At 45.9% G+C, this 23,373-nt stretch overlaps 1 protein-coding gene across 1 annotated transcript in view; it reads right to left on the bottom strand.

The window, feature by feature from the left end:
• GNA13 (G protein subunit alpha 13) overlaps nucleotides 1-6,728 on the bottom strand; it is a 37,718-nt gene extending 30,990 nt beyond the window's left edge. Inside the window, exons 1-2 of the mRNA XM_017652618.3 lie at nucleotides 6,236-6,728; nucleotides 3,701-3,927 (exon numbers count right to left, since the gene is read on the bottom strand). Of these exons, the coding sequence (XP_017508107.2) occupies nucleotides 3,701-3,927; nucleotides 6,236-6,518 (510 nt within the window). The 5' untranslated portion in view covers nucleotides 6,519-6,728. The remainder of the gene's footprint in view (nucleotides 1-3,700; nucleotides 3,928-6,235) is intronic.
• Between the last annotated feature and the right edge of the window lie 16,645 nt (nucleotides 6,729-23,373).

Below are 23,373 nucleotides of genomic sequence, written 5' to 3'. Positions count from 1 at the left end.
CCAGCTATAGTCATTTAAGTGTTTCTAAAGACAGGGCATCTCATGAGTGCAGCAGCAGGCTATAGTGAACATGCAACCAAAGCAGAGCATTACCAACACTTAATCCAGTACTAAAGGAGACCGCTTCTTAGAATTTATTCTATCCTCAGCGTACTCATTTACAAGAACTAGAAAGGTGCCTTAAGCTGACACAACGTCAATCTTAAATTTTTTTCCCCCCACGGTAAGCTATTTAGCTTACCCATAATGAAACTAACCAGAAAAGGAAATGTTTGCCTTTGGGAAAGAAAACATTTGTGTTTGTACCCGAGGTTATTAGTAACAAACGAATGGTCTGTTGAAAGCCTACGCTGTGCTATCACTACCCTACCCTTTGTCCCAAAGGCTGATTACAGGGAAGTCGCTCACCTTAGGCAAAAGAAGCCATGGAGACAGTTAAAAACTGTCCCCATTTTATTTTATTTCTTGCATTTCAATGTTGATTAATAAGCTTAATAACTGTTACTTGAAATTTAAAAAGCTAATCTTATTTATCTGCTGACTCCTCCCATTTCCCCTAATGTTTATTACCCAAGATTAAAGAGTATACAATTAAACATAGCAAAAAAAGAAAAAATACAATTCTGTAACACCAGCACTTCCCAACTCCTGGAAAATTAACAAACTAGCCCACAGAAATAATTCTTATTTCCTGAAAGGAACTTGATGCAGGTTCTTTTTTCTAGAAGAACATTGTAAATCAGAATGTCTAAAAAATGAGGAAATAAAGTAAGCACCAGGCCCTATGCTAGTAAGAGAAAGACAAGGCATAGGAAAGGAGCTTCTACTTCAGTGGGAGAACCAAACGCTATGCAAATAACTTGAACACAGGCAACTAGACGCAAATTAGCAAGTGCACCACCGAGTGCCCAGGGCAGAGGCACATTCTGCACGAGGGGCTCTTCCGTGTGGCCAAGGGGCAAATCCACCAAAATGGCCTACGACTATCTGCTACAAACACTGCCAGGGGTCCCATCCCTGGTTCCTGAATCAGATCCTCTTGAGTTCAGAAATCTGTTTTTGTTTTGTTTTGTATTAAACAAGGATTCCAATGAATCTGATGAAAGGGGTCCATGGATCACATTGAGTCACATTATAATTTGACTACCACTGTTCTAAGTGAAGGATAAGACTGAATGAACATACACAGGAATGAAAACCCCTGAGAAACAACCTTGTGAAGAGGGCCAAGGAAGCAGAAGATGAGGGTATGCGGGAACTGAGAGGTTATAGGGTATGCGAACTAGTCTAATGAAATACGTTATTGGACTCATATGTAAGCTACTTAGAGTCTTGACTCACACAAAGAGGTTGAACTCTGTTCTGGAAACAATGGAAAATGAGCAAAGCTTTCTGAACAAACCCATTCTGCATGCTTGAACAAGATTACCTGGGAGTCCAAGTAAGAGGTCCTAGGACAACAGAGTAAAGGAGATGGATACAAGAGACTTTTCAGAGGCACAAAAGACACACCCAGGGTATGTAGACAAGAGAAAAAATTGAAAATGACATTGAGGAAAAATTTAAATTAGCCAAGTGCCTTCTCAGTGTCCAACACTATGTCACAGAGCATCCAAAATAAGTCACTAATTAGATGTAATAATTGCACACCTACTATATGTGGCAGGAACCATTAACACTGATGATACACACAGGAAAAAAATCCCTGTCCTCCAGGAATTTAAAATTGGATCTTTCCCTGTTCCTCTTTTCTTGTGTCCCCACTTTTTATCAGAAAAAAAGTTATTTCTGAGACTTGTCTTCTCTTTACCTTTGAGGCCCTGTTTGCTCTTAAAGCATCAGCTGGCTCAAGTCAAGAACATGCAGGTTCTCATCCTGAGTGGTTCTACCTATCAGTTTTAATGGCAAATCAATACCTAGAAATCTTTTCTCAACAACAACATGAGTCTTGATGTAAGACTGTAGGATGTGGATGTCCAAATCCAAGTGTCAATGAAGTCCAGCTTCAATTAAATGGACTTCGGAACTTTCCTACAAAGAACTTTAAAGTACAGTCGTTTGTTTATTCCTTCATTCAGTATGTACCATGTGTATGCTATTATAGATGGATGTTTCTTCCCTGTCCTGGAAGGATGAATCCCATCCTGAGTAAACTTACAGTGGGAAAGTGTGGTCGATCAAGAAAATGAATGAAGAAGAAAGGAGAACAAGCAGCACTTGAGAACAGGAGGGAGGGTGAAGGGAGACAAGAAAGGGTATGTAGAGGAATTTATGCAAGCAAGTCTACTGAAAATAAAATAGCAAATACTGATTGACCAAAGGACAAACAGTAACCACAAGTCTGAGACTTGGGTAAAAGTCACCTGTCAAGTTAAATTCATAACTTTCAACATATAATGCTGCCAGCTACTCAATTTTACCAATAATATGAGATAGTTTCTGCCTTTCATTAACGGAAAAATTACTCAACAAGATACACACATCGAAGAACTACACAAGACAGTACATAATCGAGTGCTAGCTTGTATGATACACAAGAGCCATAAATCAGAGAAAACAGATTCGGGTATCAGTTTCACAAAAAAGCTAACATGAACACTTTTCTAGAATTTTTAATAGCCAAGACTGCTTCTGAGTACTAACTGTGACAGCAAAGACTGCTGGCTGTATATCACTTTGTAGCTGCACCCATAAATGGGGATCACTTTAATGTTGGTGACATCATCAAACACCTTTCCAAGCAGTTTTACTTTCAACTGTCACTTTATTTTAATCACATAAAACACAGACCTGAACCACCTCCAAACTACACACAGTCCAGATTATCATCATTCCTGGGACCGTTCTAGTCTTTGGCAAATAAAACCCAGAATACAATCAAAGCATTCATAATTAAATTACAATACACTTGATTTTTTTTAAAAAACCTATTTAATATTTTTATATCTTTAACCTAGATCAGATCCTTTCTTTTCCACTCTCTCTTCAATGTTGTGTAACAGCCACTAAGTTTTATGGGTAGTCTTGTTTAAGACAAAGTAGAAAATAACATAAAATAAATTCTAGGTGCTTCTCATGTGAAACAAAGGTACAAAAAGTAACTAAGATTATTTTGTTTTTTAAGATTTTGTAAAATGTGCTTTAGAAGCCTTAAAAAACATATAGAAATGCAAATATATAAAAGCACAATGACTGTTAGGGGCTTTAATCTCTCTATACATTATATAATATGTACATTACATATCTATATAGACATATATGTATCAATGGTATCACAAAATGAGTACCTCTAAAGACTAAATAACACATTTGAACAATGAGGCTCAGTTACTTAACACTTCAGCCAAGAATCAATTTAGGTGAAGTTTAGGTCAGTTTTTTAGGAGAAATACTATTACTATAAATAGGAAGAAATTATTTTCAAAAAAATAAAATAAGAAGAAAGTGCCTAAGAAAATCATTATGATCTTACTTTCAAAAAGGAAAAGTGATCAATTAAGTATAATAGCTTTACCAAATCTACGGGGTTTACCTTGATTTCAGTTGCTTAGTTAAAAAGCTCATCTGTATAGCAATCCAAATTTTTGAGGCTAAAATTCTGAAGATACATTATATTGTGGAATTTGGTGAAAAAGGTGTGTTAGAATCAGAATAAATGTCATTAAAATAAAATCATGTTTTAAAAGAACTAATCTCTTACCAGCTGAAATTCTCGACGTCGGTCATAAGCATTCTGTATGCCACTGTCTGCCCATAACGCTCTTATAGCAGGAAGATATTGTAAAAAAACTTGAGTTTCCACTATTCCTTTGGCCACTGAGGGGGACCGGGTGTCAAACGCCATCATCTTGTCTCCATTGGGTTGATTTGAGTTATCTCCCCAAGGTATATGAAGCTTCTCTCGAGCATCTACCAGCACCCTCATACCTTTGTTTAAAAAGGAAAAGAAAGTTGTGATAGGAGTCATTAGATATTCTCAACTTCTATTCTAGTATTACTTTCTTCAACTTTACTCCAGGCCCACCTCCCCCAAAGAAACCAACATCCAAATAAACCCCCCATAACTTCTCAGAGCTTAAAAAACTAACAGTTGTTCAGTCATAAAATTAGAGCCTTGCAAAACAAAGACTACTAACACAACTGCTCTTCCTGAACATGTTCTAATTTATAAAATAATTTCTAGAGTACAAGGTCATCACAAGAGAACCAAAATACTGAAGGAAAGATAAACTGTGCTGCATAGCTTGGCGTCCCGGCTCTTATGAAAGAGCTGCAACCAAGATTTTATGAGCCCCTCAAATAGACATTTATGAAATGCCAAGAATTCAACATTATTGCTCTGTGTTCTGTTTGTTCCCTGAGCACCCTGATCAACGCAACACTGAGTCTTCTAAAAACACATGCAGAACTCCAAAACTTCTCCCATATCAAGCTTCTCATCAGTGTAAGTCGGAGGATGGCCTTAGATTTCCCTAAAAGGGAGGAAGACTTAAGTGCAAAAAAGATCTAAAAACGCCAGAGATTTCAACCCACAAAGATGAGTTCAAACCCAGTTATCTATCACTGAACTACCTGTGGTCCATCTCAACCACAACATGACTACAAAGTCATTTGTTTGGATAAGTGAAAAACTGTTTTGCTGTCAATTTTCTCACCATGCCAAACTCAAAAATACTAGATGTCTAGTGACTTCACCTCATAATCAATGTTCAAAGAGGGTCACACTTAGGACCCCAGTGCACATTAAGAACCAGGTGTTTACCTGGCTCATAATCAGGTAACATGTTCACTATTCATTAGTAAGTCCTCATGTTCAGCTGCATCAGGACACAAAAGTACCTTCAATTAAGGATTGGCTAAGGTGGACCCACGACTATTCTGTACAGCCTGAATGCAGTAACATCAGGGTTGAGCTTGCTGTGGTCGGTGAGCTCCAGGCCTAGTGCTCCTCTCCTGCAAAACACTGCACTACTTCCCCCACCCCTTCAGGCAGTTTTCCTATACTACATCCTGGGAGAAAAAAGAAGTGACAGAAGTTGCTTAAGTTAATCTTCCAGAACCAAAAGAAAAAGAAAAAAAAACCCCAATTAAAAAAAACACTGCTTGAAAACACCTGAAATCTGTAGCAGACTCCTGGATAATTGCTACGCAGATGAAATACAGAATCCTGATGCACCTGAAATGCCAGGCTCTGTATCTCAATTTTGCCAAAATGCCCTTTTATAAAGTAGAAAATACTTGATCCTGAGAAAAATGAGTGCTAATTATTGCTCAAATGAAGAAATAAAAGCCATCTTCTCTACTTCTCTGAAAGCATAAAAGATTCTTGTGTATTTTTCACTAAAGAACAAACTTTAAAAATACTGTCAAATGGAAGCAGAGCCTACCATCCAAGCTGACACTGATTCATTTACTCAACCTATACAGCCTCCACATCACTTTTAGGCCAAAGATTCTTTATATCATGCACCATTTCATTTAAATAGTAGAAGCAAGCGGTGGTAGCCCCCTCCTCTTGGCCCCAGTTATTAAGCAGAAAGAGTGGAACGTGTTGCATAGCGATTACAGGCAAACATCCTGCCCGACCGTGACACTGGGGCGAAAAACCACTGATGCTAATTTTTTTCAGACTAACTAACTGTACGTGTCTACTCTTTCCTGATGCCAGCACAGTAAACAGGACACCCTGAAGTTTCATATCCTTGCCTAAAAAGGGCCCAGGGGTTGTCACCCTTCGCCCTTGACAAGAATCTCGGGTAAAAGTTTCCTTATTGGGACGGTTCCAGAACTCCCCTGGTCAGGGGGCGGCCGAGAAAGCACGGAGATGGGAGCAGGCCGACCCCATGTGACTCGGGTCACCCACCCGGGCGGCGAGGTGGGGCAGCGGGGCCGGGGCGTAGGGGCTGGGTTGTCCCTCTCGGGTCTTCCTGCGTTTTCGGAGGGAGAAAAAGAGGCGCGGTCACCCGCACCCCGAGGCACCCTTCTCGCCTCGCGTCCCCTCCCCTCCGAGGGGGCCAGGCTAGCGACTGGGAGGGGGGCGGGGACCAGACTTGACCCCGACTCGGACCACAGGGAGAAAGAAGGGCGTCCCTGGGCATCCTCTCCCCTGGGGGCGCGGGCACCCGGGCGGGCAGGCCCGGCGGCCGGGGCGCAGCGGCCGAGGGCGGTGCCCGGCTCCGCCCGGCCGCCGCCGCCCCGGCCCCTCGGCCCTCCGGCCCCCACTCCCACCCGGCACCTTTGATCACGTTGCTGTAGATGGTGGCGCGGAACTCCTCGCGCGCTTGCTGGTCGAAGTCCTGCCCATGGATGATTCGCATCTGCTTCAGGAAGGTGGACTTGCCGCTCTCGCCCGCGCCCAGCAGCAGGATCTTCACGAGCCGCTTCACGTAGGTCTTCTCCCGGGACAGGCATTTGTCGATCTCCTTGGACTTGCGCTGCTGCTCGGCCTCGCCGCTCGTCAGGACGCAGCCGGGGAAGCACACGGACAGCACGGACCGCGACGGCAGGAAGTCCGCCATCTTGCCGCCGCCGCCGCCGCCGCCGCCTCGGCGAATCCCTCCGGCTCCCTCCACCTCCTCCCCCGGCGGCGGGCGGCTCCGGCACCGCGGCTCGAGGGCGGGGAGCGCAGCGGCGGCCCGAGCGCACCCGGGGAGGGAGGGAACGAGTGAACTGACTTGCAGGGCGGGCCGGGCAGGGCGGGCCAAGCGAGCGGGAGAGGGAGGGAAAGAGGGCGGGCCCGAGAGGGGCGGTGGCCCCGGGGCGTGCGCGCGCCCGCTGCCCCCCGGAGGCGCGCACGCACGTGGCCTCTTCTGCCCGCCTCCCGCCCTGGGCGTGCCCGCGGCCGCCTCCTGGCGCGCGCAAGTGGGGGAGGAGCGGGGGGGGGGGGGAGAAACTGGGTATGGTCACGTGGTCTCCGGCCGGGCTGGGCGCCTGGAGCCGGGCGCGCGACTGCGGAACTCGACTTTCTGTTTTCCTTTAATGAGCTGTGCTCACTTAGGGGCGGAAGGGCTACTTCCCAGAGCCCTGGAAGCCGGAGGCCGGGACGCCCCAACCACTCCCACCGCGCTTACTCCTGGGTTACGTGCCCGCCGCCTGCTGTCAACCGTTCGCGCGCCCGTATTTGAGGCCTTTAGCTCGAATGTTACGGGAACAGCGGGCGCGAGCCTGGAACGTTTTTGGTGCATTTTCTTAAAGCGGCTTCTTTGGCATCTGCTCTCCCAAATCCAGAACGACAACCACACGTCATCTATCCCCAGCACCCCCCAGCTCTTGTTGGCATGCTCAGACCTCCGAGAAGACCCTCCATTGAAGAGAAGGAACCTGAGTTGATAGGAATCTGAGATGTGCTAGGAGAGGTTGTTAATGTGTCATTAATGTGGATTGCCGCTGGAGCTGCAGCACTGAAATCAGTGGATGGTAGCTGCAGAAGGGTGAGGTCATGGTGAAAATCCCCCTAAACCGGACACTATGAAGCAGACTCTTCCCTACAAGGAAGCAGATAAGCAAACAGACCGAGGGCCAGAGCAGGCAAATTTTAGGTTTCCTGCCAGATTACAAAGGATATGACCAGCCAAGGGACTTTTTTCTGTCGTAACAACAGATTCAGGCCAGGACACCTGAAAGGGCTGCCAGGAGACGAAGACAAGTGACAGCTGGGTTGGCAGAGAGACGGCGTAGCAAGGACCCCAGAAGCCAGCTTCTTCACTCCTAGTATTTGGTTTCAAGTGGAAAAAATCATTTTGGTCTGTGTCTGTTTTTGGAGCCATAAGGCTCCTTGATTTGGGCTCCTGTGCCTCAGAAACAGCCTATGTGTTAGGGAGTTGAGGTAAGAGGCCACAACTCTTAAGAAGCTCATAAAAAGATTTAAATTAAAAAATCAGGCAGGGTTTATCAGTTTACCATCAGGGTTTGCTTAATGGCTGAGAAGCCTCATGACTCAGTAAACTGGCTGTAGTAAACAATGCCTGTAGTAGGATTTTATCTCCTATTGTCCTGGCCAAGCCATAGGTTGGACAATCTGCAATATACAAAGTAGAGTAGGCTCAACCACAGTACGTATGGATTGATAAGGTCAGAATCACTGGGTGGTACCTTCAGACAGAATGTTTGGTAAAAATCCTACCCTGGGAGTAGCCTTGGCCCCCAAGCACCATTTCTGCATGGGACTCCAGATGCTAATCTGGAATCCTACAAAAACAAGAGAAAGGACGCCTATAAATTAGGCAGTTAATGTCTTCTTTTTTATTTTTCCAAAAGTGTACACAACATAATAGAGAACCAGGATGCCTAGGAGGCAGGAAGGTAATTCCTGCCCAGCCAGTTCATGTTGTTACATGTGGAACAGCAGAGAAAACTGTTCAAAGCTTTGCCTATGATCTTGCATACTGGAACCAGCTTGGCTCAGATAGACCCTAGGTGCTCTACCCAGCGCTTCTGAAAAAGAGAGTTCTTTGGGCCCAGCCTAGGGTTTGACAGCAGCAGTCCAACTACTTCTGACTGTCTGGTAATGCAGCCACCTTGAAACTGTAAGCATAAAAATGAGTTAGAGGTTTTGTGGCTCCTCAGAAAGTTAAACATATAATTGCCGTATGACCCAGCAATTCCAGTCTTAGATATATACCCCAAATAATTGAAGACAGGTGTTCAAACAAAAAGTTGTACATGTATATTCATGGCAGCACTATGTAAAACAGCCAAAAGGTGAGAACAACTCGTATGTCCATAAGTGGATGAATGGATACGTAGCATATTCATTCAGTGCAATTATCAGCCATTAGAAGAAATGAAGTACTGACACATGCTACAACATGGATGAACCCCAAAAATATTGTGCTAAGTGAAAAACGCCATGCATAAAAGGCCACATATCATAAGGTTCCCTTTATGTGAAACATCCAGAATAGACAAATCCATAGAAACCACAGGTTAATAGTTGTCAGAGGGTGGGGGAGGCAAGAATAGGGAGCTACTGCTTAATGGGTACAGGGTTTCCTTTAGGGGGAATGAAAGTGTTTAGGAACTAGATGGTGGAGATGGCTGCAGAATGCTGTGAATGTACTAAATGCCATTGAATTTAAATGTATATTCACATTTGATGATGAATTTGATGTTATGTAAATTTTACCATAAAAGAAAAAATGAGGCAGAAAAAATATTTCCCATAAAAGAAAAGTCACTGACATCATTCAAAACTGAAATGCCCATAATGTGAATATTCAATAGATGAAAGTGCAACTGTGTTTGTCTTAAAGTAACACTAACAATTTAAATTATTTGCACCAGAAGCAAATCTAGTCTAACAGCTTCAGGTTACATTGTAATGATACTAGTGATATTTTAATTTCCAGATAGTTTCATAACTGAAAAAGAAAATTCAAACTTTCTAAGTGCATATAGTCTACTGGTTAGACCTGAATCTGCTTGTGCTCTATTTCCAATAGGCCCAGACGTTAATTCATTGGAAACACGTCTGTAAGGTTGTTTGCCTAGCCAGTTAACCCATATGCAAATGAGGGATTCAGAGGCCCCTAGGAGCTGTGATAAAATGAACAGCTGATTGGTTGCAATGCTCTTTTCTTTCTGGAAACTCAAAAGTCTGGTGGCAAACAGTCTTGTAAGATAAATAATGAAGATGTAACTAAAAATGTGGAAGTACATTTGCAAATGGCTTTTCTCCTCTAATGTAGTTACCTTAGAAGGGAACAAGGCCTTTTCCAGCAATACTGCCAGTTCTCGAAACTGACTGGTTAATTCTTCCCTTGGAACTGAAGGATACTCATTCTATATTTTTTCCTAGCTTTTTTTCCCACTAAAAAGAATGGTATTATTTAGCTCATTTACAAACCTTTGTGTCAAATAACTTTGGGCTATTTACAAATCAGTATTATCCACAAAGAACAAAAATGTGTCACCCTTGGACATATTCAAAAGCATGTGCCAGGGGCTCTAGGAACAATTCCAAAAGACAAGTCAAAAAAAATTTTTTTGAATGATGGGAAATATAATTTAAATATGTGTTTTGCCTGCCAAGGTGACTACTCACTACTCAGGATAGGACAACACCCATTTAGATATGTTTATTTAAAAATCAGGTACATTACTTGATGGTTAAACCTTGTGTTCATTTTCTAATAAGGGTGACGACACAACTCTGTCCTGCCTCATCATCAATTGAAATGGGTTGATTTTAATCCTTTATTACAGCTAGGACAGGCGTAGATTTTTCATATCCTGCTTTCCATACTAGAAAAGGAAGGGAATTCCTTAGCCCTCCCAGAATACAAATCCCTTATATGTGCATGAAGTTTTAAACTCCGCAAAGCACTTTGACCCACTTTATCTCATTCTCTGCTCACAATAGCCTGACAAGGAACACCCTGCCTTGACCTCACTCCCATCACACACAAGGAAGCTGAGCTCGGGGCAGAAACGTTTTCAGTGACACGCTGGAAGCCTCACTCAGCCAGTTGCAGAACCAGAACCGGAAGTCCCCTCTGACTCTGAATTCAGTGTTCTTTCTGATATGCTAAAGTGGCAGCAGTGCCCCGAATGCCCAGATGTATGTTCAAATTTAAGATGCAAGTAGCTAACTGTGCTTAACCATGAAGCACCACAGTCTAGTTCTGTGGGTCGGCTGTTTGGATGGTCTTTGCATCCCCTCTCAGGCCAGCTGCACCTCAAAGTTTACCAGCCCTTAGGCTGATTCTGGTAAAATGTTCCATTCTTTGAGCTCAGGTTAGTACAATGGTGCAGGCAGCTTATGTAGATGTAAGAAAGGAGGAGTCAAAGTTTATGGCAACATTTGCATGGTGAGCAATCCCCAGATGTTCCCTTAATGTGAATTAGACATGAAAGGGCAACTTTTTTGGTGATGAAGTTTGGTAGGTGCCCTTACCAAAATAAGTCTCTCATGTGCATAGTTTTGTATGAGAGACGTGGAATTGCCTTGTTGGTGGGGTTTTTGTTGTTGTTAATGGAAAACATGACTTTAATTACTGGTATTTTTCTCAGTCTCTGAAAAAGATCCGTGAGCTGCTGTTGACCAGCTGTGACCTCACTCAGCTTATCCAATGGCAGAAGCCTGTGCTGTCTTAAAGGCACACCCCAGCGTGCCTACAAACCCTTATACCCTGCTTACTGCCTTGGATGCGTTTATGGGCAATCTATTTATATAACACTAAACACAAGTTTTGCTTGTAAATCTGATATTCTTTCTGAGAAATGCAAAACATCCTGCTCAGTCCGACTCCTTTATTTTCCCTATGGCTTTTAAAGATGAGGGATACTTTCTGTGTTTTATTGTCTGTGAGTGGACTGCCCCTTGCCAGAAACTCGCCTTTAACATTAAGTTGTTTCTCTGGGGAAGTTAAAGTCTGTAAAGTCTTGACTGTTTCCTGCGTCTTAAAATCATCTCCCAATCCGGTGGGAGCGGGTTTTTTGCTCTCAGAACACTGGCTTAGCAAGCTTGACCTGCCGCTTCCGGGAACCACACTCCTGGCTAGCTGGCTAGCTGGCTAGCCAGGTGGTGTCACATGTCACAGGCTGTCAACCTACCCTTTGTCTCACTATAAATGACAGCGTGCGTCAGCTTGTTGAGTTGACCATTGAGCAGTAAGGGCTTACCCAGCAGCGCTGAGAAATGGTCCATATATGTGGCCTTTGTCAGGCTGTGGCAGCCTGGCTCCCAAAGCAAATAATGGCATCCGTTCATCTGTTTCCAACTCCTGTGTTAGCTGCTAATGAAAAGAAGGGTTAGCTCATGGTAGGACTCAGGGAAGGGCAGCAGCTGCTGAGTCAGAATCACAGAGCTGGAGGGCTAAGAAGGTGAAGTACTAGCCTGAGGTCCTGCGCTTGCGTTAGTTATTAGCTTTCTCCTGGCCGTGGGAGGGTTGCGCCAGGCCCACTCAGGAGACGATGAGGAGAGGGGACAAAAGCGAGGGAAGCTGCTCTGTAAGTGTCAAACAATTCTGCAGGTGTGACTGTTTTCCCTATCTTTGCTAATAAACAACTCGAATAGGAAAAAGTCTCTTAAGTAATGGGTAATCTGCTTTTCTAAATCCTACAAACGGTATCAGGTTGTTTGCTTGTCATTTTGTTTCCCAGAGAGGAAATGTAGTGTGGTTGCAGGACCTGGGTGAGAATTCAGTTAACATATCTGAGCCTTGCCTTTCATTTCTATAAAATGGGAGTATTTATACATAAACATTTGCCCTGATGATTGAATTATAGAACAAATACTCTGTCCGTATAGAACTCATTCTCTGTCCGTAAATGAGAAGATTCAGTTTTAGCCTCTTTGAGGAAGGAACAAGCAAACTTTCTTAAAAACCTTCTTTGAAAGTTTAACAATATTGTCGTGGTCAGAACTGTCTCCTGTACCTTTCCTGGCCCTTCCTTCTAAGGTTTAAATGTATCCTTTCCTATGCTCCACTTGACTCACAGCAGCGGATACAGCTACCTCTGGTTGAATCAGTCTGATAACAATGTGAAAAATACATGCATATTAGGGGTTGTCCCCCAAATCTAAACTCTGAAGAGGGGCAGGATTTGTTAGTCCCCACCAGCACTGGGAGTGTAAGGAATAACCTCAGCCAGAGAGCAGAGGTTCAAGCAGAGATCTTGGCACAGGGAATTAGGAACATGGGCTTTGTTTTCTAATCTGTAAGGTGGTGCAATATTAGGAGTCATAAGAAATACATATTTCCCAGGTGTTTTTGGTCTTCATTCACAGTTCCTGAAAACACTGTAGTCTTAAAGGTGAACTGGGTGTTTTGTCATGTTATTGAGAGACTTTTGGACCTCTACCCAAGTGGAGGTTGAATCAGCCAATGGCCAATAATTCAGTCAATCATGACTATGCAACGAAGCCCTCACAAAAACCCCTAAGAAAAGCTTGTCGCTCTCTGCTCAGTTGGATCCTGCTTCTCCACTGGGGAGAGCTTCTCTGCTTGGGGAACCAGAATGCCTCCACATGCCACGGAGCTCCTTCATCTGGGACCTTGCCCTGTGTCTCTCTTCATCTGGCTGTTAACTTGTATCCTCCACGGTACCCTTTATTAAACTGGTAAACCTAAGTGTTTTCCCGAGTTCTGTGAGCCACTCTAGCAAATTAATCAAAACTAATGGGTAGGTCCTGGGAACCTCCATTCTGTAGTTGGTAGGTCAGAAGCACAGGTAACTAACTGCTTGGGGCTTACTACTGGCGTCTGGAGTGGGGATGGACAGCAGTCTCGTAGGATGGAGCCCTTAACCTGGGGAATGTGGTGCTGTCTCCTGGCAGACAGCATCAGAATTGAGTTGATTTCTCCAACACTCTGCTGGTGTTTGAGAATTGCTTGGTGTTATGCGTGGGAAGACCTCCTCCCATATACTTAACACACATTGGAATTGGATTCGGGAACCCAAACGAAGTTATCCTATTATTGCTGTATATAATATTGTTATTGTTATATATATGTAGGAAAACACACCCACGCAGGTTGGTATGGTCATCTCAGAGTCTGGCGGAGTGAGTTTAATGTAAAATGACATCAGGATTTCAGTCAGTGTCACCACGTTTTCTTCTTGTGCAATTACTGAACTGGTACCACAGTCAGTCATGGATAGTATGGGGACGCTCAGGCCACATACCTGTGCTCCATGCACACCCCTACCACCAGCCGCCACTGGCCAGCTCTTGGGCCTAGAGGTGGGTGCGCCAGTGGAGCAGTTGCCCCTTAGGACAGAGCACACCCAGGGACACAGGCTTGGCCTGCTTGAGTAAGGAGCTTGGGATCCCCAACATCTGGCGCGTCGGTCTGTGGGGAGGACAGGCTCCGGGCAGCCTCCCCAGCCTTAGCACCAGGAGAGGGCCAGAGCAGGACCCGCCGGAGCCCTGGCGGAAGCAGACACTTCTCTTGCCCAGAGTTAAGGGGATACTGGCTGGGAGTATACAGTGAGATAAGATCTAAATTGCCCTCATTTTATAGACATAGGGCCTAAATGAAACCTCAAAAACATCCAGCTTCCCAGGCTCCTGAAGGTCGATCTCCATGGAGAAACTTTCAAACTTTCGGCTCATTTAAGTTATTCATTAGCCAGACCCTAGTTGGGACTCTTGTGCCCTTCTAGTAGAAGCCTGCTAAGGTTCTGGGGTGTCACTGCCCTTCCCAAGGCCACCCTGGGCAAGAAGTATTGAGCACTTTATAGAACAGCAGACACATAATGAGTCTGGACCAACCCTCAATAATTCCTTTTCCCTGGATTTCCGCGAAGGGCCTCCTGGAAAACAGGGAAGTTAGCTCCAGTTAGCCCCGGCTCCAGGAGGAGATGGAGTTCAGCGGGCCACCTCAGGCAGGGTGTGAAGAACTTAGGCAAACTCACCCTCTGTAATTTAGGAGCTCTGCACTGCATTTTCAAGTTAAAGGGCTCTGAAGGATGAACACCTATTGCTTTAGTTGGTTCTCTCTCTAAGACTCCAGAAGATCACAAAGATGATGTGATCCCTTGGCTAATTTGTTATAATTAAGAAATTGAAACTGGGGGGTGGTTATTTAACCTCCCTGGGACAGACCCAATAGATTGACCCAATAGATTCAAGCACAGTGAGTTCTGATGGAAAATCTAAATGAACTATAACCTCCATTTATGCTTTTGGTCCCTAGAAAATTTACCTGTCCGTGGCCCTATTTTTAATTATTTAATCCTCTCCATAAATGAGAGAACAAGTCATAATAGTAGGTAGTGATAAATAGTGGCTATTTATCAATTGTCAGGAACTAAGAGATGAATTTGAAAGGCCTTCCCTCCATCCCCCAACATAATCTTCTCATGGAGTAATATAGCATTTTCTTGGGGAGGTGTATATTTTGACAAAGTACTCTCTTAGGGAATTTCATGTCCATCCCAACAGTGCCAGCCATTGTCTAATTTGGCCAGCAGTGGTAGAAAACACCCAGAGCTCCCCCTGTTTTTGTTTCCAGGCTGTCTCCCTGTGTCCCCAGGTTCTTCCTTTCCCCTGCTTCCCTCTCCTCCCCTGCGCTATCCCTCTTTCCTTCCTCCTCCCAGCCCTTCCTTCCCCTCTCTTCCTGCCCAGGCCTGGGAGCCTTGGAGGTCCTTTAGCATCCTTCCTTGCCAGTCATAGCACAGGTCACGCTAATTGACTGTAATTGCTCCCTCAACCCCTGCCACCTCACCTACCATGCCAGAATGTGGACCCTTTGAGGCAAGGGACACACCTAACTTACCTGGGACCTTCAGCATCTAGTGTGTCATATCATAAAGGCTCACTAAAGTCAATGTAAGTTAAATGAGTACACATCATCTGCCTACTCCCAAATCGTTTTCCTGCATCTCTGTAGGTTGCCAGCTGGATCTGCAGTCCTCCAGGACTGAGGGGGACTACTCAGCGCCCAGAGAGGAGACTTTTGGCTCAGCCCCACTTGTCAGAACCAGGGTGCTGGACGTTGCTACACACAATGCTAACTTGGAACGGCCAGATATCACAGAATGGATTATTAAATCACTTGAACTAGCTGGAGGGTGTGTGTGTGTGTGGCGGGGGTAATTAGGACACACCACCACACAGTGGACATCAATCAAGTAGCCTGTTCACAGCAGGGAAGCAGGACAGTGGAGTTGGGCCAGAAGAAACTAGAGCTTGCGCCACCCTCCTCCACAGCAAGTACTTAGTGCATGTCCTTTCTTATCAGGCATGAGCTGAGAGGGCCGGGAGCATCAGCGAGAGTTGAGCGGGTCTGGATTCAAACCCCAGCTCTGCTGCTTCTTGTATCTATCATAAGTATCCTGGCATAAACCACCTGAGCTGACTGAACTTCAATTCCCTTTTCTGAAAAAAATGAACTAATTATGCCCGCACCTCACTGGGTTCCTAAGAGGATTGAGTGTGATTAACATATGTAAAGCACCTAACAAAGTGCCTGGCCCGAAATAGGCATTGCGGATTAAAAGCTGTTAAAATAATTTTGTTATATAAATAAAAAGATTTAAAAAAAATACAAAGTAGCATATGCCAAGTTTTAAATGATCTTTACTGATCATTGCTTCTGGGATCTAGAGTCTAGAGCTGTCTAATAGGAATATAATGCAAGCCACATATGCAATTTTCAATTCTTGAGTAGCCACATTGGAAAAGTAAGAAAATAAGAGCCAAGTTTAACAATATAGTTCATTAAACCCAATATATCCAAAATATCATTTCATCAAGTAATCAGTGTAAAGATTACTAAGGAGGTATCTTACATGCTTCTGTCTTTGGTACAAAGTCTTCAAAATCCAGTGTGTATTTTGCATTTACAGCAATCTTAATTTAGTCGCCGATTTTCATCAGCGATCTGGTCTGGATTTAGATCTCATAAAATTTACAGCTGAACAAGTAGATTCGCAAAACCAAATTGTTCCAAACATACTTAAACATTTTGTAATAACTCAGCCAAGTATCAGCCAAGTAAATTTAAATTAATTAAAATTAAATTAAATTAAAAATTAAGTTCCTCAGTGTCACCAGCCACACTTTAAGTGCTCAATAGCTACATGGAAGTAGTGGCTATTTCCTGGGCCAATCCATGTGAAGTGGACAGAAGCCTTGAATGATTGATTATGAGGAACAGAGCGAGGAAGGGCATTCCAGGCAGGTGGAACAGCGTCAGAGAGGGCATGTACCCCATGTGTGCCTCGGACAATGTGGGAGCTGCTTTGCTCACTACCAGCCAGTTGAGGCTGAAGTGGCATGGTGGAGTCAGATTGGGAAGGGTTTGGATCCTGGGTTATGATGTTGAGATTTTATTCTGTTGCTAAACAGGAATGATTGGAATATTTTTGAGCAGGGAGGATGACATGTTTTAGGGGACCCATCTGGTGCCCATGAAGGGGTGAGAGAGGAGAGAGAACAAGCAGAAAGAACAGTGTGGAGGTGGCTATGTGCTCCAGGTGTGCACAAAGAGCACCTGGTTAGTGGGAGAGCAAATAATAGAACCATCCAGAGACTTTCAAAGCCAGTCTCCACAGGGCTTTAGAGAGAGGAAAGGGGCAGAGATGGTTGGAGGCTTGGGGATTACGTGTTTGGGTAACTGCGTTGACACTGAAAGGTTTAAGGAACCAGGGTCAAAAAGCAACTCCCCTAAGACAGCTGAACCCAGGCCTAGGAGACTGTGTGTTTTTTTTATAGAGTTTGAAAAAAGCAAATGTATAATTTATAACATCCACTCCACCCTCTGAATCACAAGTCAACACTGGACTTTGCCCAGGGTCTCTGAGATTGTGGAGGACACTCCTTAGTTCTAGGGAACTCCTTGAGGTGTCAGGTCTAGGCTGGTGCAGAATTAAGGACTTCTCAGAAGTTGGAAGAACTGTCTAAACTACTGCTCTTCTGCTCCTTGGCCAGTTTTTTCATATCCCTGACATCTTTGTTGGAAAAAGCATTACTTGGAATGTGAATTCAGGTTTTGCTGTGATATAAGGCAGAAGACTGTGCTGGAAAGGAAGCTGCTCATCCCTGCCCCTGGGCTCCTCTAATGCTCCAACGGCCTGAGTCATTGAGATCTCCAGTCCCCACATGCAGATGGTCCAGGTCAAAAGCAAGCCTCCTGGGGCTGCCGACTGCTGACCTATGGACCATGAAACAAGCCCAACACTGCATTGTCTGGACATGCGGGGAGTGCCTGCTTGGGCTGGGCACTGTGTTACATGTTGGGCAGTACAAAAGGAAATGAGCTTATGAGAAGTTTACAGTGGGTGAGGCCAACTGGTCACCCTGTCATCACTGTGCTAAGTGCTCTGTGCCATGATGGGAGCAGCAACAGCTGCCCAGAGCTGTAAGAGTTAGAGCATCCCAGCTGGCCAGGGAGCTCAGTGTAGGGCCTCTGAAAGCAGGCAGGTGGAATTTGAGTTGAGTTTTGAAAGAGAAGGGGAAGCCAGAGAATAGGGAGGAGGGCCTTCTGGGCTGGGGAAGAACATCCTGTTGAAGACAAGCAGGGGCATGGAACAATAGTGAGATTGGGGTAGTGGTCATCTATGAGCTCTTCTACAAACTGGGTACTGTCCAAAAGGTTCTTAGCTGTTAGCCTTCTCCCCATTTCCCAGATAGGGAGACTGAGGCTCTAAGCAGTAAGTAAAGTACACTTGCCAAAGTCATGCTTGAGGGATGGTGCCCATTCAAACCCAGACATGCCTGACTCACGCCACCCCTCTCAGCAGCACAGTGTATTCCAGGGACTACAAATCACTGGGACTCCTTGGGGACCCCACGCTGATCCACAAATGGTAGGTTTTATTATTGTCTTGCTGAGTGGGTCTAAATCCAGTGTAGGGGAGACCTGAGGTACTCCTTGTTGCTGACTGGAATAACGAGAAGAGCTCAGCGGGTAGTTCTGGGCAGGACCTGAAGGGGACACCTCAGTGACCATCCTGGTTCTGCCCAGCACTGCCGCGCGCAGTGTCAGGGCAGCAGTGTGCAGGGCAGCCCGTGCCTCCAGTGTGGCCAAGCAGCTCTGAGCACCCCCAGCAGGATGGGCTGGTCAGGCACTTCCTCCCTATGCTGGCTGGGCACCAGACATGGGTTTTGCTCGGTCAGGCAGGTCTGTCTTCAGCTGCCTGAGGATGCCGTTTGTATGAACTGCACACAGAGCTTGCTCACTGTGTAAACACAGACTATCTCCTACTCCAACGTTTCCTCTGGGGAGGCTCCTCCTGCAACTGGGGTACTTGATTCCAACTTTCTTATCAACTTTAGCTTCCTACCCTGATATAAGGAAGCTATTAAAGCCCGTTTCCTGGCATTGCCTTGACCTCGCCTGGGCATTCTGGCATCAAAGTGAATGCCGCTTAGAGAAGAACATTTTCACCTTCAAATCTGTTCCCCAGCCTCAAATTTCCCACATCAAACAAGCCTGCAGGCATTTTGAAAATGTGTTTAGCAAGCCTTATGCCCTTGACGTTTACTTTCCACTGCAGCTGGTTTAAGTGCATTTATCTGGCTTTGGGGGTTCATTTTAGCAGGCCCAGGCTGCCTATCTTCACCTTGTTTCTAGACTTTCCTCCTTCCAAGTGCCAGTCTCCCCTTTCCTATCCCTCAAATAGGTCTTTCTTACCTCCTTTAAACTTTTCTTGATGTTTCCCCTGCTTCCCTCTTGCCCTTCTGATTGTAAAAGCCTAACCCCTCCCTTTCCAAGTGCTACAGAAATAAGAAATATGAGGGAAAAGGAATGATGAGGGGCCATCCCTCAAGATCTGCCTAAAAAAAAAATCATACATTCCTGAGTATGCTGACCTTCATTGTTTTCCCTCATCTGAGCTGCTAGGGAACTCAATCTCTGCCCGCTGCTGGTATTCACACCCTTGTGCAGCCCCATCCAAAATGAAGACGGCTGATCCATGTATCTAATAGGTTATTGTGGCACCGAGTTTCCCAAGAAGAGACACTAGTTCCACCTTGCTCGCTTGAATTACTCACCAGAGGAGAAGCCAACTGTTATACTGTGAAGACACTCAGGCACTCCCATGCAGGGGTCCACGTGGGGAAGAATGGAGACCACCTGCCACCAGGCCGCGCCAGCTTGCCAGCCACGTGAGTCATATTGAAAGTAGATCCTGGTCAAGCCCCAGGCAGCAGCTTGCCTGCAACTTCTTGAGAGATCCTGAGCTAGAACCATGCAGCTATAAGTTGTGGCCAGATTCCACTGAAACAGGGGGTAATAAATGTTTATTGCTGTATTAAGTTGCTAAGTTTTGGGGATAATTTGTTACACAGCAATAGATAACTAACTCAGAACTTTAAAATGAAAAATGATAAAGATAGCAGTTAACATTACAAGGGCTCAATAAGTGTCTAGCATTTCATATATAATATCTCATTTATCATATATTCAGTAATACTAATAAAAACAATAGCAATTAATACTGATAAACTGCCAGGAACTGTTCTAAGAGCTTCATGTGTATTCCATGTGACCCTCTGAAGTGGCCCTATGAAGTAGGTACCATAATTGGTATCATTCCCATTTTATTTTCAGGAAATTGAGACAGAAGTAGAGTTACAAGTCCTGGGCACACCACTAGGATGTGGCAGGAACCCAGGAACCCATCTGGGACTAGAACCCAGCCTGGCATTAAAGCCTGTGCCCACTCTTCCCTAGACCATCTGTGCTCTTTTCTGTGAATCTTTACTCCCTGATACAAGCAGTTTCTTTCTCTAGTGAGGAGTGTTTTCCCTTCGATTCCCCACCACGGTCTGCACATAAGGGCTCAATAATGCTTGCAGGTGTCTCTCAGCTCAGCACTCAATCTTCCAAGCAGTTGACTGTGGCCCCTACCACATGGAAATAGGGTGGCATGAGCAGGCATGAGCAGAATCGCTGCTGCTCAGAACTACCAACACAATGGCACCTCATGAAGAAAGGTCTTTTTTAAAGATAGACCCATGAAGTGTCACTCTGACCAGTTGGTCCAAACAGGCTGCTAGAAATGCGAGGCCAGGATTGTGCCATGGGATGGGATGTGCCCACATTCCTTGATCCTCCAGGCTTCTCTCCTGCCATTCTGGGGGTACTTAGCTCCCACCATAGACCCTGAGGACATTAAAAGTACCTTCCATTTACCAGCCAGACATGCAAAGAAAGGTGTGACATCATTTCACCTGAAACCATAATCAGTCAAGTTCTACAGAACGTTTGCTCACTTCAGCTCCTGCCTCCTGATCTGGGAGTTCCAGCTGGGTGAGCTTGGGAGAAAAGAGGGTGTGAAGTCTCCTGCAAAACTGTGGAGTCCTTGCTTATGGTGGTACCGTCAGGACTGCTAAAAGGAGCCAAGTAGAATGCATGACTGTAATCCTCCATGGAGTGGATTCCTTAATGTTGTTTTGCTCCAACAACTACCTGACCACTCAAAAGCTTCTTTAAAAATTTATATTACCAAACATTTGTTGGGGTTCTACTAGGAGCAGAACCACAGACCATAAAGATTAATGTGACAGGGTCCTTGCTTCCAAACTGCTAATATCTAGCGAGGAAGACTGATAAAAGCAGAATAATTACTCAGACTGCTTTTTAAATGCCTGGATCGGGGAGGAGGAGGGCAGTTGCTGGGATCCAGTTTTCAAACAGGAACATCATGGTCACGGTCACTTAAATGTTATCCCGGTGGTCTGATTGCCCCTTGCATCTGGAAGCAGGATGCCAGGCTGATGGAAAGAGCTACGTTTACGTTCTGTTCCAAGGACTTCCGGGAAAGAGAGAAGAAAGGAAAAGAAGGCATAGTTTCAGCCTACTCTTCTCCACAGAGCTGTCACCCTTGGGAAACAGTCTGCAGAACCCACCAGAGCATCTTGCAGCTTTACTTGGTTGATGTCACCGTGGCATGAGACCAAATGTGTCCCAGGGGCTGGCCTGTGGGCATGCGCAGGACAGCTCTGCTAGGTTGCGGATGTGCCTCGCTGCCTTGTACTGCACGGACTCCTGCTGCCTTAGCTGACCAGAGAGCACTGACCAGGTCCATAGCCCTGAAAGCCCGCAGGGTGTTAGGCCCTGGGCGAGCAGCTGGGGATTTGAATGTACTTAGGATTCACCTCTGGGGTGTTCAGGTTTGCAAATTACTACACGTCACAGACCCCTGGGGTCTGTGGAAGCACAATTTTAAATTGGTGACTGCCAGGAGGTACTTAGTATTCCCAGAGGACACTCAGGGAGACTCCATTCACCTGGTATTCCAAGACCTCCGCCTCCCAGCGAGGGGTTGCGGCCCTTCTCTGGGCCAGCCTCCCCAGCTGCATGGGTTTTCCAGGCTGCCACAGCAAAGTAACCAAACAGGCTGACCTAAAGCAACAGAAATGCATTGTCTCAGTTCTGAAGGTTACAAGTTTTAAATCAAACTGTGGGCAGGGCCACACTCTCTTTGACGGCTCTAAGGGAGAATCCTCTGCTTCTAGCTTCCCTTGGCACCTGTCGGCTTGTAGATGCATCACTCCACTCTTGTGGTCGTCCCCCCATGTGTCTTCGTGCTGTCATCGTCTGTCCAAAGTTTCTCTTTTTATAATGACACTAATCATTTTAGTCTAGGGCCCACCTGACCTCATTTTAACTTGATTTTTTCCCTACAAGACCCTATTTCCAAATAAGGTCACATTCTGAAGTACGGGTGTCAGGACTTGGACATATCTTTTTGGGGGACAAAATTCAACCCAGACTTTTCTTGCCAAGGCCCCCTAGCCAAGGGAGAATGAGCCAGAGAGAGACAGAGCCAGAGAGACAGGAGAGTAACAGAATGGAGCAAGGTCACGGAGGAGATAGTAGCAAACAGACTCAAGGGTGCTCACAGCTGAAGGTGGTGGCTGTGAACAGGATCGGTGACACCGCAGCCTCTAACAGGAGAGAATGGTGTGTTTGTGGAGGGGGCGGTACGTTCAAGGCTCCCGGAGCTGCTAGGCCAAGTGAATGCCAGGCTGTCTGAGGAGAACGAGGTGGTGGAGGTCTGGACACAGACTTGTGAGGAGGGCTTGTGTGCGGAGAGTGGCCGAGGGAGTTGCTGAGGGGGCTGCCGAGTTCCAGTGGAGGATGGGTAGGCTGAGGCCCCAAGTTAGACATAACCTTGGGATTGTACTGACTGGATCTCACAGCTGTGTCTTCCTTTAAATTATCTTAATCATTAGTACATACAATTGCCCCATGCCTGGGGGGATTCGAGGGTGAGTCTGTTTGGTGGGAGGGTGGCAAGAGACCTCTGACGAGCTGGTTCACAGCGCGGACCTGGAGTCCAGGCCGGGTGGCGTGGGAAGTGTGACCAGGGAGGGCCTGGCGGGGTGGGCCGGAGGTGACCAGCACTTGGGAGGGAACAAGGGAGAGAGATGAGGGAGAGGAAGTCAGCTCACAGGGCCAGAAGGTGAAATTCAGGTTTCGAAGGCCGCATGCTCCTGAGTGAGGACAAGGTGTAGCCTGTGGCTTCGGGCATGGGTGGTGGAAATTAGGGGGCAGCAGAGGTCCTGGGGGATTTATGGGATTGGGACGTCATTGGGGTCACCCTGAAGTCACCCAAAGTGAGGACAAGAGACTAAATACAGGGAAGCAACCTGGGAGGCTGATGTCTATATGGGTAGAAGGAGGCAAAGCTGGGTGGTGTGAGCCCCAGAGGAGGAGGGCTTTTAGCGTCTGAGTGGGGGATGCCCGGGGAAGCTGGGCGTGGCTGCAGCTCTGGGCATGGGGGGTGGCAGGGGAGGCTAGAGAGCTGGTGCCCCTGGGACTGGGAGGAGTTCTGGAAGACAGAGGGGAGTCTGTTTTGGAAGGGGCCTCCTGGGACACTACAGATCCCACCGGAGGGGGTGGGTGGAGAAGGACGGGAAGCAGGGCAGGATGAAGGGGCTGAGGAAGTTGCCTGAGCCCCGGGCTGTAC

This window comes from Manis javanica, chromosome 4 (assembly GCF_040802235.1).
Source record: "Manis javanica isolate MJ-LG chromosome 4, MJ_LKY, whole genome shotgun sequence".
Classification (NCBI taxonomy): Eukaryota; Metazoa; Chordata; class Mammalia; order Pholidota; family Manidae; genus Manis; species Manis javanica.
The sequence above is the reverse complement of the archived record's forward strand: the minus strand, read 5'-3'. Positions and strand labels throughout refer to the sequence as shown.